General features: G+C 39.9%; 1 protein-coding gene across 2 annotated transcripts in view; it reads right to left on the reverse strand.

Annotated features, from left to right (window-relative positions):
* The window catches only part of tbl1xr1a (TBL1X/Y related 1a), a 59,749-nt gene that overhangs the window by 6,339 nt on the left and 36,648 nt on the right, over positions 1-16,762 (reverse strand). The window contains exons 3-12 of one of the 2 annotated variants that reach the window (XM_007554648.2): positions 3,589-3,685; positions 2,737-2,882; positions 2,401-2,626; positions 2,191-2,323; positions 1,934-2,075; positions 1,100-1,163; positions 838-935; positions 701-761; positions 495-616; positions 315-389 (exon numbers count right to left, since the gene is read on the reverse strand). In XM_007554648.2, coding sequence (XP_007554710.1) covers positions 315-389; positions 495-616; positions 701-761; positions 838-935; positions 1,100-1,163; positions 1,934-2,075; positions 2,191-2,323; positions 2,401-2,626; positions 2,737-2,882; positions 3,589-3,646 — 1,125 coding nt within the window. In that variant the 5' untranslated portion in view covers positions 3,647-3,685. Of the gene's footprint in view, positions 1-314; positions 390-494; positions 617-700; positions 762-837; positions 936-1,099; positions 1,164-1,933; positions 2,076-2,190; positions 2,324-2,400; positions 2,627-2,736; positions 2,883-3,588; positions 3,691-16,762 lie in introns of both variants that reach the window. The other variant, XM_007554647.2, reaches the window with a different exon arrangement.

Raw genomic sequence — 16,762 nt, forward strand, 5'->3', positions numbered from 1 at the left:
ATAAGCCTCTACAGAACTGAGTTGCTGCTAATGAGGAAAGTCAACCTTTTGTCTGGGATATATTTTAGCAGGGATGCATCTAAAAGTTGGTAGTATGGAGGACACTCCTCATTTGTACCGTCAATATGGCCCGTTGAGGGTGGCTAATATGCAGAAGTGGCCCTCAGTGAAATTGAGTTCGACACCCCTGATGTATAGTGTGCGCTTGGAATGTTTTTGTTGGCGGAAATGCTGTTGCCCACGGCAACTGGGGCGCTCAGGCTGTAGGGGTGAAAAACTTGTGTTTTATGTGGAACAGAGACGATATGTTTTACCTTCAACGTCATATCATCTGAGCAGGATGCTAACAGGTTCCCCGTAGGGTCCCACTTGATTGCATTAACTTCATTCTGCAGAAAGAGAGAGATAAATGAGGACATGTAGAGACAGAATAAGATTGGTTTCAATATGTATGATTTAAAAACACAGAGCGTATCTGCCTCCACATCACTCACTGAGTGTCCCTGGAATGTCTTAATAGGCCGGTCCTGTCCCAGTTTGCAGACGTGGATGCACATGTCCGTACTACAAGAAGCAAACGTGTTGTTGCTCTGCCAGTCCACATCCAGAGCTGGAGCTGTGGAAGATGGACAGCAGGATGTTGGTGAGTTCAACGAGACCCCAACAATCCCTATACAACCCATAGGAGCCCCTGCTGTACCTGAATGGAAGGGGAACTGCTGCTTGGCCTCTCCTGTGTGAGCGTCCCATATGATTGTAGTCTGTAGGAACGGATGGAGGGATGAATTAAGCTCTGCTGTGTGTCATCTGGGCAAATCTTTCTCATCATGTGCTCACCTTGTCTACTCCTGCACTGAGGATAAAGTTGCCTTTCTTATTCCACTTCAGGGCAAAGATGGGGCCTTTGTGTTGCCCCAGGGTGCTGGCTAGATTACCTGCAAGACGACAACAAAAGCTGATGTCAACTGACACTGAGACGTTACATAATGCTGCCAGTAGATGGCAGTAAATAGGAAATTATTACAGGATCCAGGGACATGATGATGAACACTAGCTGATTGTGAACAAACATTTTTCATTTCCATCAAAGCCATCTCACCATCTTTTGTCCATATTCTGGCAAAGCCGTCATATGAGCCTGTGGCCAGCAGGGTGCCCTCGCTCTGCAGCACAAACACAAACATTACTGATGCAAGCTGAGCTGCAGATTCATGCTCAACTTATTAGCCAACATTGTCTGGAAAAACAAAAAACGACATCCATACAGCTGATGCTGAGTCACCATGGTAATCTGCCTAATGCTCCATGACAGCTTGGTGAGTGTCGGTGTGCATTTAGAAAAATGAGATGATGTTCATGTGTTGTGTCCATTCCTGTTCCAGAGGAAGTTTCAGTAAAGTGACAGTGATCTATTCCTCATCAATGCATGCCGTGTTTTATAGCTGAAACTTTTATTTTAGCCATCTGTCATTTTATGATGTCACTCCCTCATCAAGGGAGTGACATCCCAGCATCGGGATTTCTGACACAACCCTTGAGTGTCAGAAAATTATTAAAAGATACTTTAAAAGACAGATTTTTAAGTTATTTTTTTATATACACAGTATTTTAATAACTGAAAGTAACAATTACGTGACTGTGGGGTTATAACAATTCATCGGATTAATTGTGTTTAATTAATTATTGAAATAATTGTTAACTAATTTAGTAATTGCAATCAATTATTAAATTAGTTAATTATTTCAAAATATTCCGTCAGCTGAGAGAGCAACACACTCAAAGAAAATATTAAGCTAAACTGTCCAAAACATTAAAGACAAAACATCTTCTGTCTGTAAATCTGTCCTACCCAGAACTGATCTGGTTGGTTAAATAATCTGGTCTGAAGGCAGCAGCTTTAATTGGACCTCACAGCTTGTTAGTATGAACTCACATTCCAGTCCAGCGAGGTGACGTCTTTGTTGCTGGGTACGTCCTGTCCTCCTTCTCTGATGCAGTGCCTCAGGACCAGCTGTGTGGAGCTGCTGGTGCTGTTTTCACTCAGGTTCCAGATACGAGCCGTCGAATCCCCAGACCTAGATAGACACAGACACAGACACACACACAGACACACACACACACACACACACGTACGTTACATCTTCCAGATTCTAGCTGATGTATACTGTGTGTAGGGGAAGAGGAACTGACCCAGAAGCCAGCAGGTCGCTCACTGGGTTCCAGGCACAGATAAAGACCTCTGACTCGTGGCCCCTCAGGACCATGGCCTTGTTCTGAGGGATCTCCACGTCTCCATCCACCTCCATCAGATCTGAGTGGTTGTCTGTGGACACAATTGGACATGTCACACACCCAACAGATGTGGGCTGTGGCTTTGCTAACCAGAGAGCTCCTACTCACTAGCTAAGGCGTGGGCTCCATTCTCCTCCCCGTTGGCAGTGTTCTCTCCGTTCTTGGCGTTGCCGGCTATGCTGCCCCCTGCGGCCGATGCCGGCGCCGAAGCTGCAGCCTGCTGTTGGGCCATTTTGTCCCGGTACGCCTGCTGCCTCGTCTGGACCACGTCTGGCATCACTGCATCGATGAGCGACAGAGACTCGATGGGTCGGCCGTCAAATAACGTGCCATCCTGCGAAGCAAGAGAGGAAAGGACAGAGACAGGAAGTGAGAGCTGAACAAAGATGGAGTGCTCTGCAGCAGGACCAGGTGTAGCATGAAGGGGAGGGGCTTGTTTCCCACCTCGTTGATGCTGACTTCAGCCTCCACATACTGCAGGCCCTTCTGGATGATGCTGATGAGGGCAGCAGGGGGCACCAGAGCTCCGTTGATGTTGGACTGGCTGATGTGGCTCTCTATGCCGAATGTAAATGCAGAGTGGGAGAACCCTGACAAACAGGAGCACACCAGAGAGGGTTTTTAACAGCATCGCCATGGAAACCAAGGCTCCCAGAGAAAACAGAACCCATTATTAAAGTTTTTTGAACTTAGGTTTTGAAGACTGAATGATAAAATGTTACTTCATCTTTCTGTGCGTCTTCTTTTGACTTTTATTGTAACAAACATGGAGTAAGCCCATGTTTACCTAGCAGAAAATTTATTGTGAACATAAAATATGCAAATATTTAAGAATGGTAGATATCTCTGGCTACAACTAGTTAGTTTAATGACTGGCTGGGTGATCAGTGGATTCTCAGAAGTAAATTTATGAAATTCTGTCACTTTTGGTCGATACTAAAGCTTTGTTCCCGATTTTATGTTGAGTCATCAAATGATGGCCAAGAAAAATGAAATGAAAACGTCGCTGATTAGAACTGAAGCTCTGGGTCTTCATCAAACCTGGAACAGTGAACAGCTGAGCTAAATCAAAGCCTCTGTGTGGTTTCCTTCTTGCCTTTGCTCTTTTCTAACCCACATTCACAGTGTTTGGTAAACAGCTCATCACCTTACAGAAAATCACTCACTTTGAAGGTTCTTTCAAGGTGTGATGATGTGTTTGTGTAAATAACGTTTGTAAGGTGACAAGATGTCAAATCTGAATGTAAAGTAGCAGAAGAGCCTGTCAGATTCTTTGGTGGGAGTGGGGATGGATACCTGATTCCTGTAAGTATCTGTAGACCAGGAAGTTGACCTCATCACTGCTAATGCTCATTTTTAATCCGGTTACACCATGAGGTCAGCACACACACTTCTATCCTGGAACACAGAGAGGAGCATCATCAGTGGCAGGGAAAGAAACACACATTGTTTATTATATTGGGTCATGAAAATGAGATGTTTCTGGAACAAAAAAAGTTTTAATAAGACTAATCAGTATGGAGTATTAATAATTTCAATCAGATACGAAGAGCAATTCAGACTCAAAAATAAAACTGAGTCATTTGGATGTGAGGCAGACGACAACACAATTCTGACTCCATTATCATTAGAGACTGTTAGTCAGTTAGAGCTTATGAACCATTTACATCTGACTTTGAGGATTTAATTTTCTAAAGACTCAACATGGCAGCGTCAGGAGAACTATGCTGATAACTGATTCCAGCTTGAAGCTCACGTCTATATCCAGGTCTCAGTAAATACATTTACCACCAGTTAGTACTACAGAGACAGACATGATGTATTTCACAGAGACAAATAGAAATTCATAATGGTTGTTGTGGGAGTTGAAAGTTTAAAGTTTAAAGTTTTAGATTAATGAATATAATCCCCCCACAAGTCAGAACAATTCCAAGAAAATTAAAGGATTTCCAAAAACCCAACCACAAAAATGCAATATGGCTGCCAGTAGGAACGTGACGGTATGGTAACCAGCAGAAACGATAGAAATTTGGCCAGAGATCTGCAGTCTACCAGCTAACTGCACTAATGGTTGTTGATGACATAACCATCTGGCATCAAAGCAGATGAAGCGTTGATGCCTGTGTTGAAGCAGTGTGGCTGAGAGCTCAAGGGAAGACCTCGTTACAAAGGCAGGGGCTAAACGACAATTACCTGGACCTGGCTCAGGTTCAGTTATTGTGTTTCTATATACAGGTATTTTTCTTATGTAACTTTGATTTAACCAGGTGGTCACCATTCAGATTAATTAAATATAGAGCTCCTCATCAGAGTGGCTCCCTACAGTATGAAAACGGAGAACTTTATTTCAAACAAGAAACATTATACAGCTACATAAAACATGGACTGCAGAGAAAAAGATGTACACATAAACACATTATTTAAGGACATTATGCAACATGTAATGGGCTGCACAGTGATGAAGTTAGTAGAGCTGTTGCCTTGAAGCAAGAAGGTTCTGGGTTTGATTCCCGGCCCACTGTCTTTCTGCATGGAGTTTGCATGTTCTCCCTGTGCATGCGTGGGTTCTCTCTAGGTACTCCGGTTTCCTCCCACAGTCCAAAAACATGACTGTCAGGTTAATTGACCTTAATTGATGTGAGTGTGTGTGCATGGTTTTTTGTCCTGTCTGTCTCTGTGTTGCACTGTGACAGGCTGGTGACCTGTCCAGGGTGACCCCGCCTCTCGCCCAGAACGTTATCTGGAGATAGGCACCAGAAACCCTCCCGGCCCCAATAAGGGACAAAGGCGTACAGAAAATGGAAGGATGAATGGATATAACATGTAATGTCAAAATTTAATTGGTGCTTGAGTCTTTCAAGAACAGATATAATTTGAATTGAAGTTGGCGCTTTAGCATTAGCTTCTGCTAAATACTGTGTTGAAGTAACACTTTAGCATTAGCAGAATGATTGGTGCTTGAAAATTAGCGCAGCAAACTTTTTAGTTAGCGGTACCCACCACTGCCTTTTTATTATTTGCTACCGCTATGTCTTCCAAGTAAACTAAGGCAACCTCTGTGCTTACCCAACTGGACAGATTTCATTTTCACGAACAACACAGTAGTGGTTCTACTTCCTGAGCTGTCTTTACTCCTCTATTGAAATTCAGACTGAAAACAATGTTTCACACTAAGAGTTAGTCTCAGACAAAAAAAAACAACAATTATGTTGCTTTAGCAAACATAAAACACAACAATGTTGTTCAATGATTGTCAGTAGAACATGCATGTCACTGATAAACTCAGATCTTATTTCCACCTGTTGCCAACATATAATCCCTGGAAAATGAACAATGTGTTATTCTGGGATTAATGACAGAGTGCAGTGCCTTCAGAATTTGAGCCTGCTGTTTCTGGAAGCAGTCGGGGTCAAGGTGCTGTTAAACCCGAGCCACATTTCTCAGCTATTGCTACCCTTCCACTGTGTTCTCTGAGAAAATACCTGCCCAACAAGTTGAAAGGTCAAACTCTGCTTCTTCCTTCAATCACAAAAAAGGTCTATAAACATGTACTATCCAAGGCCCGGCTCAGTCTGGCTGCCACAGCGTTAGTCCTGTACATGGTTTCCGTTAATGTGATCGTTGTGTTGATGCATTTTGACATGCTTCAATTTTCCGCCGCAACACGCAAACTTCCCCATTCACTCAGTGCATTACAGTTCCACATCGCTTAGGATTTGTTGCTACACGTTTGCACAGAGTGAAGGAAAGAGGAGACCAGCTACACAGGCAGGCTGCGAAATGAGAAGCAGGTGATCGGTTTGTGTGATCGGCAACAAGAGACCGTGATCGGCAATCACCAATCATACACTTTTTCATGGAAATCGGCCGATTATGATCGGTGGCCGATCGATCGGCACACCTCTATTACCTAGAAATCTGTGTCTCTCAACTGGTGACTACACCAGAACAAGAACTAGAGAATGATCTCTCAACACACACACCTGCTGCTGTACATGTAGGGAAAATGCTTTGTTCCTACAACCCATAAACATCTTAACAAATTTATTTCAATCAGACTGATGGTATCACAGAAAGTGAACCCTGGTTTGTTTTAACCATAAACCATAAAGTGGGGTTTATGGTTAAAGACAACAACCACCACATTAACTCTGTGTAGGTCCTGTTGGTCTTCGTGAAGCAGCCCAGGGTCTAAGTGTGGAGTGTGTTAGCTGGGTGGTACAGGTCTGCTTTCTGTCCATCGTAATGTCAAAGTCTGGGGTTTTACAGCACAACACTGAGCAGTTTCACACAGTTTTCAACATCAGGTTTCATAATGTTGCTGCTTTTGTAGCAGTAGCTTTTCTTCCTGTTCATAACAGTTTCTGCTTTTCTTTGAGACTTTTTTTCCCCAAAGTACTGTAACAGAAAATAAAACCAAGTGTCTTGCTTGCTCTTTGATATAGGTAGGATGTTTGAATCTGACCATCAGTCACTGAAATACAGGATTATTTCATTTTATGAATCTAATGAAAATCACATAAAACTAAGGAACATGTGCCTAAAACATTGTTTCTCAACCCTGGTCCTCACCCCCCACCGTCCTACATGTTTTAGGTATTTCCCTTCTGCTACACACCTGAATTGTATCTCGGGGTGATTAACAGGCTTCTGCAGTACTTGATGGTCATGCAGTCATTTGAATCAGCTGATCTGGAATAGAGGCACAACTAAAACATGCAGAGCAGGAGGGGCAGTGAGGACCAGGGTTGAGAAACACTGGCCTAAAATAAAACGTCTGTATCAGGTAACATGCTGAAGCTTGAGATGTTTTTACACCCAGAAATTGTGAATTTTACTTTCTAGTGTATTTATAAACATAGAAACATTTATCTGATTGTTCAGTATTTCACCTATCAATAAGCAATCCAAGTCAGTAAAGTAATATTAAATTTAATTTCTGGTTAATTCTATAAGCTGAGTTGAACTTCCAATGTTTTTAAAGCTTTTAGCATTTTTCTATGCAATAACTACAAATTTTGGGGGAAAAGATCAGGAAAATACAGTACAAATTAGTAATTCAAAGGTTGGTTACTTTTCATTGATGACCTAACATGGAGAATGAAGCAGCAGCACAAAAAATGATTGCATTCAGTATACACACCATGTAAAATGACAGAGCATTAGTGTGTTTGTGTCGTTATTGTTGCTAATTTTAAGAATAGGACGTGTTGACTTAACACTGTGACTGTTAGACAGAGCACCTTCACAGGAGAATAAAGCTGCCAATGCTGATCTGTGGACTCTGTATAACCCCTAGGACATCAAAGGAGAAAAGGTTATGTGTGTTTCTCTGACATGTTGGCTCAGCAGTGCCTACAGATCTGCAGCTTGGACCATTGGTGGAAAGTAAGATTTAACTGTGTTTTCTATAGCAGGGTTTCCCCAGTGTGTTAAAAGCATGGCAGGCGACCTGGCTTTACTGCGAGTGAATATACCTTTGTGAGCAAAGAATAATGTGCGGTGTGTTTACATCTCAAACACAATACATGTTCACGCTTTGCTCTGTGTCTGCTCTTGCAACTTTGATAGTTAAAGTAATTTAATCACACCAGCAGTCAATCACAGACAGGTCTTTTTTTTAACCAGAGTATTCACTGGATCCACTAGCTGATTACTTTATTAGGATTTAACTGAAACGCAAAATTTGATATTTCTTTTAATTTTGTCGTATTGTCTGCTTTTTTTTTTAAGACTCTATAGTTGGTGTTTAACTATTGTCAATGTTGTCTTCCAATTACAAATAATTGCCTTGTTATATTTTCTGCCAACTTTTAACATTTCTAATTCAAAAACACAGACGGCTGGTGGACTTCACTGGTGCTCCTACCACCAGGCTTAGCTAGGTTTCTGGGGTACACCCTCCAACTACCGACCTTTAAGAAATTAGTTAAAGTAACTAGTAAATAATATAGAAAACACAGACTGTTTTTGATGTTTACAGTCGCTGTGCTGACCACTGTTATGAGATGCTAAAGACAGTTTAAAAAAAGTTACGTTTGTAACAGTTCTCTCTGTGTCGGGACACTTAAAACCTGTTTCACAGTGATTATTTTTTCACACATGGAGTGAAATCGCCTCTGAGCCTAATGTAAATATTTTATGACCCCTCCTGGCAAGAAGGCTACATGAAAACTGTTCCCAGATCTCTGTTACAAAAGATAACAGAATAAAACAATCCTAACTGGCTACATTTCTATCATCTGATTAAAGTCTTACAAGAACCAGAGATAGGAAAACTACAAAACTCAGTGTTTTTTAAAATATGACTCATACAAATGGTTCAAATTCAACAAAATGTACATTATATCTGATAAAGGTAGCAATTGTGAATAAAACTGAAAATAAAAGGGTTACAATCTATCTAATTAGTTCGTCATCATTCCATCTTAAATGGTCACAAGCAGAAATAATCTAAATTAAAGCTGAATCGGCATTTGTGGCCCTCACAGCTCGGCGCTACTCTAGTCTTGTGGTCACCGCCGCCGCTAGAGGTCCAGCACTGCCAACAAGCTTGTTGCTTGTTTATTGTTGTCATAGTAAATCCATAACCACCCCCTACACAGATGGCTGTCATGGTTACAAAGTTCCTGGAAGTGTGACATCTCATAACTATACATTGTTTTTAAGAATAGGAAAAATGCAATACCACATTCATTGACTAAGTTGAGCAAAATTACAAATGTAATCCAAATAAGCTGATTTCCCACTTGCTTTAGAACATGACTCCAAGAGACTCTTTTGTAGCTCTTAAGATAAACGTGTATCAAATTTCAGGATTGTCAGTCATGCCCTGTAAACGTGCCCAAAAACTCAAGATTCTGATAACTTTTAATCCCCCATTTCTTAACAACATACTGACCAAAGCTGAAGCCGATGGCTCAAAATCCCTAAGAGGAGTTTGGTAAAGTTCAAAGTGTGTAAATACAAAAAATGGCCCAAATTTGCCCTCTGACCCAAAATGGCCACTGCCCCATACATTTTAGGGCATACCTCCAAAAGACTTTTCTTTTTCTTTTTTTCTCTTGATTCGGGGGTCAACCTATGTATCGTATTCCAGATCTCTATGATATGTGCAGCATCTCCCCTGCAATTATCCAGGGGGGAAGCGCCCCAACCCAACCTGCCCCCCAAGGAGATCAGAAGAGGCACAAAGGAAAGAAATCAGCGTTTTTAACACTATCGTGGTCTCAGCGTGACGCTCAGGAAGAGTGCAGCAAATATCATGGTTGGACAGTGGGGACGGGATGTCCCATAAGAGTAGTAGTCCTTCAGTTTCTGAAACCACACAAAGAAAACCTTGTAAAAGCACAAACAAGTCACTGCAGTTCAAATGATCTTGTCTCTTAAGACCGCTGGAGGGTTAAATGTATCAAGTTTTGGCAGCAGATTGCTCTCTTGTAAGTAGCAGGAGGACTAAATGTTTTTACTGTTAGTAAAAATAGTAGGGGTGCACTGATTGAAGTTTTCTGGTCAATCACCATTATTGAAAACCTGCCATGTTTCAATGCTTGTTCTACATATATAAAAATAAAAAAAAAGCAGATTAAAGCAGTAAACACCTTTAAAATTAATGCCAAGAAATGCACTGTAATGTAAAGAATCTGTCCCACAGATTTGAAAGCCCCATTTAGCAGCAGCAGCAGCAGAATGTTATAATTAGATCCAGGCTTTGTGTAGCCATCCAGCAGCTATTTTTAAACGACCATTTTTCTGTTCCCCGTCCTCGACCCAGTTTGAGTTGCAGAGACCATTCAGGCAGTGATAACTTCAACGCTGTAGTCAGCAGCGCTGTCTGTGTAACACTGAAACTTTGTAAACAACAAGCTGCATTTCACTTTGCTGCAGTGGCGCTGTGGAGCCACAAACTGCAGCAGCAGCTCTGTTCACAGCGTGGGGACAGTGGTGAAAGGGGAATCTCCGTCTTTGCATCCCAACCCCCTCTTCTCCTCTCCTCTCTCTGAGACAACTGCCAGCAGCAAACTGGTGAGTACAAGTTAATCCAGCCCCACTTCTGGAGCCACACAAAGACCGATAGACCAGCAAGAGGAGGAGGAGGACCAGGACACGTTTCAGCACTTGATAAAGAACAACATTAGCTATGAAATGACTACATTCAAAACCACTTCTGAAAGAGGTCACATATGTTCTTACTGAGCTGAAACTCAAAATTTTACCTAGCAAGTCTAGAAATCTGTTATAGAACATGAGTGATGTAGAAGGAGACTGTAAATAAACTGGCTTACCTCAGCGGCTTTTATTACGATTTATTTTCCACACTGTGTTTATCTGAACTATATTATCACAACAACAGAAGTTCATTTTTCTGTGAAATGTAAAAACCCAGTCACATATAACCTGACATGGTTAACGGCCATTTTGCTTTACTGCCAATTAAATAAAATCTTATGGACTGATGTCCTGACAGAGAGTGCTTAAAGGTGTTTTCACACCTTAAAGTCCGGTAGACTGGGTTTCATTGGGGACCAAAATTGCAACATTTTCAGTTGGTGTGGTTTGCCTTCACACTGCACTGTCAAACAATCCAAACTAATTGAAAAACCTGTTCCTTCCATCACCTCTGGTGGCGCTGCACCAAGAACTGCTGAAGGAAACAACATAAAAACCTATGAAGAAGACCAGCACAGTTTCCCGCTTCCCAAAATGTAAATAAAAATGGCGTAGCATCAGATTTTAGCAGTTGAAGGATTTCTTCATTGATATACATTACAATGAAGAAATTTAACTATCAGCTGACTATCAGCAGGCTATCAGTGACACTAGTGACAGTCCTGCAGGTGCCATTACTATGCATTGAGTCATGTCCACTGTTCCAATGAGGGATGAACATTGGAACAGTGTTCCAATGTTCTACGACCAAAAGTGGTCATAGTGCCCTTATTTCTTACCCAATTTCTATAAAATATGGTTTAAGTTAAAGCTGAGAAATTTGCTGATGTTTTGATATGTAAAGTTTGTATTTTCCCAGAATACAAATCTACAAACAGTTTTGTTTCTGCCAGTCCTGTCAAGACGAAAAAGAGAACTAAGCAAAATTATCGTTTACATTTGTCAATAATTAGGAAACTTAGGAAGATAGAGCACATCACCCCAGTTCTACAGTCCTTGGAGTTCCCTGGAGCTCACAGAATAGATTTTAAAATACTGTTAGTTTATAAATCACTGAACAGCTAAGCACCACAAAACATTAAAGATTTGCTGTTGTATCAACCGTCCAGACCTCTCAGGTCTTCTGGTTCTCTGGTTCATCTCCAGAACTAGAACCAAACATGGAGAAGCAGCTTTCAGCTTCTATACTCCACAAATCTGGAACAAAACTGCAAAGAAGCCGAAACACTGAGTTCATTTAAATATAAACTAAAAACCCACCTGTTTAGAGATGCTTTTGAGGCATCATAAATGAAACAATCAACATTCTGATGTGTAACGATGGCACTTTATAATTGAGGACTGTGTGTTCTACAACTTTGTATTTTTTTGTGTTTTTTTTTTTTTTTTTTGATGTTATAAAGCACTTTGAACTGCCATATTGCTGAAATGTGCTATGCAAATAAACTTGATTGGTTGATTGATCAAGTTGACCACAGGGTCTGTAATTAAATAACTGCAATAAATCGCAAACCATTGACAAAATAAGCACCTTTTTCAATACTAAAACCTTTCCTGCTGCTAAATTTATGAATAAATAATAACGTTGGGCGACTAGACGAGAGTATAAATGACCAGCGATAGGCTGTGCCATTCTCCATTTGTTTTTTTAAGATTGATGTTTTGTTTTTTTTGTTGTTTTTTTTTTGCCTTTGTTGCTTTCTTAATTACAGTAATAATGCTTGATTGACACCAAAAGAAACAACTCATGGGGAAAAAAAAAGCTAATGCCATTTTTAATGGGCCATACAAACTCCTTCCAGCTGTAATCAACGTTTTTATTTTTCCCAGAGTTCCTTCAAGTGCAACGACGATTTATTTACTAAACCTGGATCAGAAAGTTAGTATCCTGAATTCAGAAAATACATTAAATAATAACTACAAGGCCAAAGCCAACTCTAAATCAGATTCAAAGCATAACAGAGCAGCTTTTACCAACTTCAAACCTCATGGTGTTAACGTGGGCATGAATAATAAAAAAATAAAGATATAAAATAAACATTGCTTAAAAACAGAGAAATAATTTGTCCCTTTTACACTTAGCAGTTCAATACGCTCATTACCATTATGGTCTAGCTAATGTATTTCTTTTTAGTATTATTTGCGGCCAAATATGCTACATTAGCAATATCATTTTACCTTTTATCTAAAAACAAAATCCTGAATATTTATTTCCTTTACATTTTTTCATGTCATGATCCACTGTGTTTTATTTCAATTATGTTCTTGTCCTGCTTTGCTCAGTCCCCCGTGTTAATTATTGCTAGAGATGTCTTGCCATCTAAATTTATTCCACTGTATTTAGTTGTTAGTTTATTCATGCATTTGTTCTTTGTGCATTTCTATTTAGTTTTCTTTGGTTAGATGTAAATCTTCCTCTTGCTTCTACTGTAGACATCCTCACCAGTGATCTTCACTCATGCTAATTATCTGCACTCATCTCTGTTTCACCTGATCTGCCACTTATAAGCTCCTGATTTTTACTGTTTAGCATTGCTGTTGTTTACTCTATAACTTGTCCATCAGACTTATGGGCATACCAGAAACGTGTAAATATAAAGGTTCTCCCTCAATGCAGCCATGGTATCCCTACGTCGCCTAATACTGTGACAGGTAAACCAAGGGATGGGTACCAATTTTGATATTTTTATAAGTACTGACTGAAATCTTGCCTATTCTACCTATTCACGTAAAATCAGACGGTACCTTGTTTCGTTACCTAAAGACATCATTGGGATAGCATGGAAAAAGAGTGAGGGATTTACCATGCTTGTCCTGAATGCAGCATAAGCAAGGGGGTAATGGACGTCAGGAACTGACTAGTTCAATAAGCAAAGAAAGCCTGAACGATAGAAAGTGCTCAAATGTATGGCTCCACTTTTCAAAATGCAATGCAAATTATACTCGTTGAAATATTTGCAAAGCGAAGTACAAGGCCAGCGGTGGAAACACGTCTAGTTTGAGAAAGCACCTGGCCAAGCACAAGATTTTTCTTAAGCCTGAAGAGTGCACAATTTTTGACACTCACACCTACAACTCTTTCGCTAGCCTCCATTAGCACGCCTGTACGTGTCAGCAACTGAATTTGTAGCCAGCAACATGAATGAACAAATGTTTAATGGTGATGGTGACAGCAACATTTACAATGCAAGTGAGGGGAAATGACAAAAAGGAATACATGGAGCTGGATCTTAATTTGTGCAATAAGACAAAACACTCTGTGTCACAAACAGATACACCAATTCCATTTAGAGCGTTGTCCCAGGGCAAGAACACTTAAAGTGACTGAACAAAACTCTCAAAAATATTTCTAATGGCAATTGAACTAAAACTGGAACCTACATGATGTTCACTCCTCTCCCGGCTTCTGTAGAGCTCCTGGTCTCTTTATGTGACAGATTGTATTGGCAGGGTTCTCCCTGCCTCGCATGCCCCATTTGGGGTCAACAAGGAGAAGTGTGTGTCAGTGACAGATGGTGGCATGCAGGCTGTGCCAGCAAGGCTCACTTGATGAGCAGTTAAACCTGCTCTGCATGCTGCAGGTTAGCTGAGGCACAGCCACTCAATCAGCTATGCTGAGCTATGCTTTCCTCAGTACGAGGAAAGCATAGCTCAGTATGCTTTCCTCATACTGAGCTAGCTTACATTAGCAGTCAAGTTAGCCATCTCTTCAAAAAAGTTACAGAGAAACAAGTCCTGGGGCTGCTCTGGAATTTCCCAATAGGACTTCCATTAACAGAAAGAAAGAAAAAAAAATGGAGATCTTCATTATATCAAAGCTTTGATTAATGAGCTTTTAACGCACCAATTAGCTGCTCACAGTTGTAAAAATAATAAATTATAAAAATAATACATTGTTGCCACAAATATGCATCATAGCAACTGTCTGAAAGTAAAGTAAGTGAATAGAAAGAGTAAAACTCATTTTTGCTCAGGACAGGATCTAGAACCAGACAGAATAATCCTCCAAACACACAATAATTCAACCAGAAAAATTATGAAGATTCTACAGAAAGAAGACTTGTACATATTTAGTAATCTGCACATTCAGGAAATAATCTAATCCAAATATTGTAAAGGATTTCTAAAAACCTGAAGTTAACCCTGGAGTTGCAGAAGTAAATGTTCCATCATTTCTGGCTCAAGAAAAGAAATGTAATTAGTGACATCTGATCTCTTTAATCTAATGTTTGTTTCCTAGAGGGAAACAAACATATTTTCTAAAGGGCATTTCAAAATATACAAAGGTAATGGCTTAATTAATATTTTGGAAGAATAATTTAAGAAATCATTTTAATTTTTTTTAAATTATGAAATTACTGTTACATTAATGGAGTCTTACAAATACCTTTATCATAAGTGGTCATTATTTCTATCAGGCCCATGCATCTTAAAGAACAGTCAGTTCTGCAGTTAGACAGGTTTTCATTACATTTCACAGTAAAAGCAACATGACCACAGGCTTGACTGTCTTTAGCACCTTATATTAGCACAGTTAGTATAAATAACTGTAAATGTTGATCCCTGTAGAGTGTACTCTATATTAACTCTGACATTTTCAACAGGTTTTCAGGAGTTCTTCATCCAGAACGTTCCATAACTATGGAACGTTGCTGCCGTACATCGAGTATCCTCTTATTTATGGATGTCTAGCTTCCTGATGTGGCAGCCTAAACTAACAGCTGGCATGGCTCTGTGGAAAATATGGACTTTATTACAACGTATATTAAAACAGTTTCAGCATGTCAAATTTTAAGGGTCTTAAAGACCTTTTTAAATCCTGCTGCATTACAATTATGCATAGCAAAAATTGAGACATTTCTGGGGTCTGTTTGTGACTCTTGACAGTGGCTTTGTGCTTCTCATGTTCCCACTTCATATGGCTCAGTGGGAGGATGAACATTTTGGCCAACATCAAAATCCAAAATTATTGCTAAGACTTATAACTGGTATCCACACCACTGACTTCCCTGCTTCAGTTATAATACCCACAATTCTGCACTGCATCATTATCACATGCCCTAACAAAAACTATACGATCAATATCCTTCACCTCTACATTACCATACACAAATGGCAAGATGATGGAAAAAAACATGGATTCTTTATAGAGGTGTGCCGATTGATTGGCACACCTCTATAAATGTAACCGGTAGTGCTTATGATTTAAAAAATAATTTTGTGATCGGTATCGGTTATCGGCCCTCATGAGTGATCGGAATCGGTAGGAAAAAACCTGATCGGCACATCTCTAGTTCTTTACTATTGGCTCATTATGTTAAAAAAAAAAAACAATCAGCCTGTCTGATGTCAGTGCTGATATATCATGTATTCCTATTATACAGTTTTAGTTTTCGAGTATTTTATCAAGTTGTGTCCTGCCACGTTTTCAATAATAGTTCCCTCTGTGAAGTAGATGGAAGAGCTCAGTGTGGTGGAAGCCAATACTTGATGCAATCTGCTGGGTTTCCTAGGATAGAAACTTTTTAATCTTCTTTGAATAATTTAGTATACTGTTTTGTTGATAACTAGGATCAATTGGAATGTATGTGTGATTGAAGTGCCTTGAGACCACATTTGTTGTGAATTGGTGCTATATAAATAAATAGTCAGAGATATTTTGTGTGTTTTAGCTTACTTTAGAAGTTTAAAATAATTCAACCTGAAAATGTTCATATCAGTGGGATGTAATGTTAAGTTGGCAGATCTTACATCCCACAACAGATTGTTAACATGCTGCTTTAGCTCGGCCACGTACAATAACCTTGTAGATTTTTTTTTTTTTTTTTTTTTAAATCAGTTGTACAGCAGGGTCAAAGCCCCTATGCTCCTGTAGAATGAGCCAGTAGCTCATTCTACAGGCTTCTTAATCTTACACCTTTCCTGCTTCCTCACATTTTTAAACTGCTCATCAATACTTAAAATGTCTGAGTGAGCAACATCCGATTATGTATGGTGAATTGCTAGATCAGGTTTTTAGATTCTGACAAACCTGGGGAGAATAAAAAGACTTCCTGTCAGGAGATACCTCTGAATGATGTTGCATAGTTTATGACACTGGAATGTTGATAGGCTTGGTGTAAACTAACAGACATGGAGTTCGGCTTGGCTGGCAGCAGTAGAAACTGTTCTAATTCTGCAGGTTTTCAGATGCACCGATCCAATATTAATATCTGTTAGATATTGAAAAATATTCTAGCTTGGGTATTGCTGACAATGTACCTGATCCATAAGGCCTGATCTAGTCAATTTAATTCTATTT

The sequence above is a fragment of the Poecilia formosa genome, unplaced genomic scaffold (assembly GCF_000485575.1).
Source record: "Poecilia formosa unplaced genomic scaffold, Poecilia_formosa-5.1.2 Scaffold65, whole genome shotgun sequence".
Classification (NCBI taxonomy): domain Eukaryota; kingdom Metazoa; phylum Chordata; class Actinopteri; order Cyprinodontiformes; family Poeciliidae; genus Poecilia; species Poecilia formosa.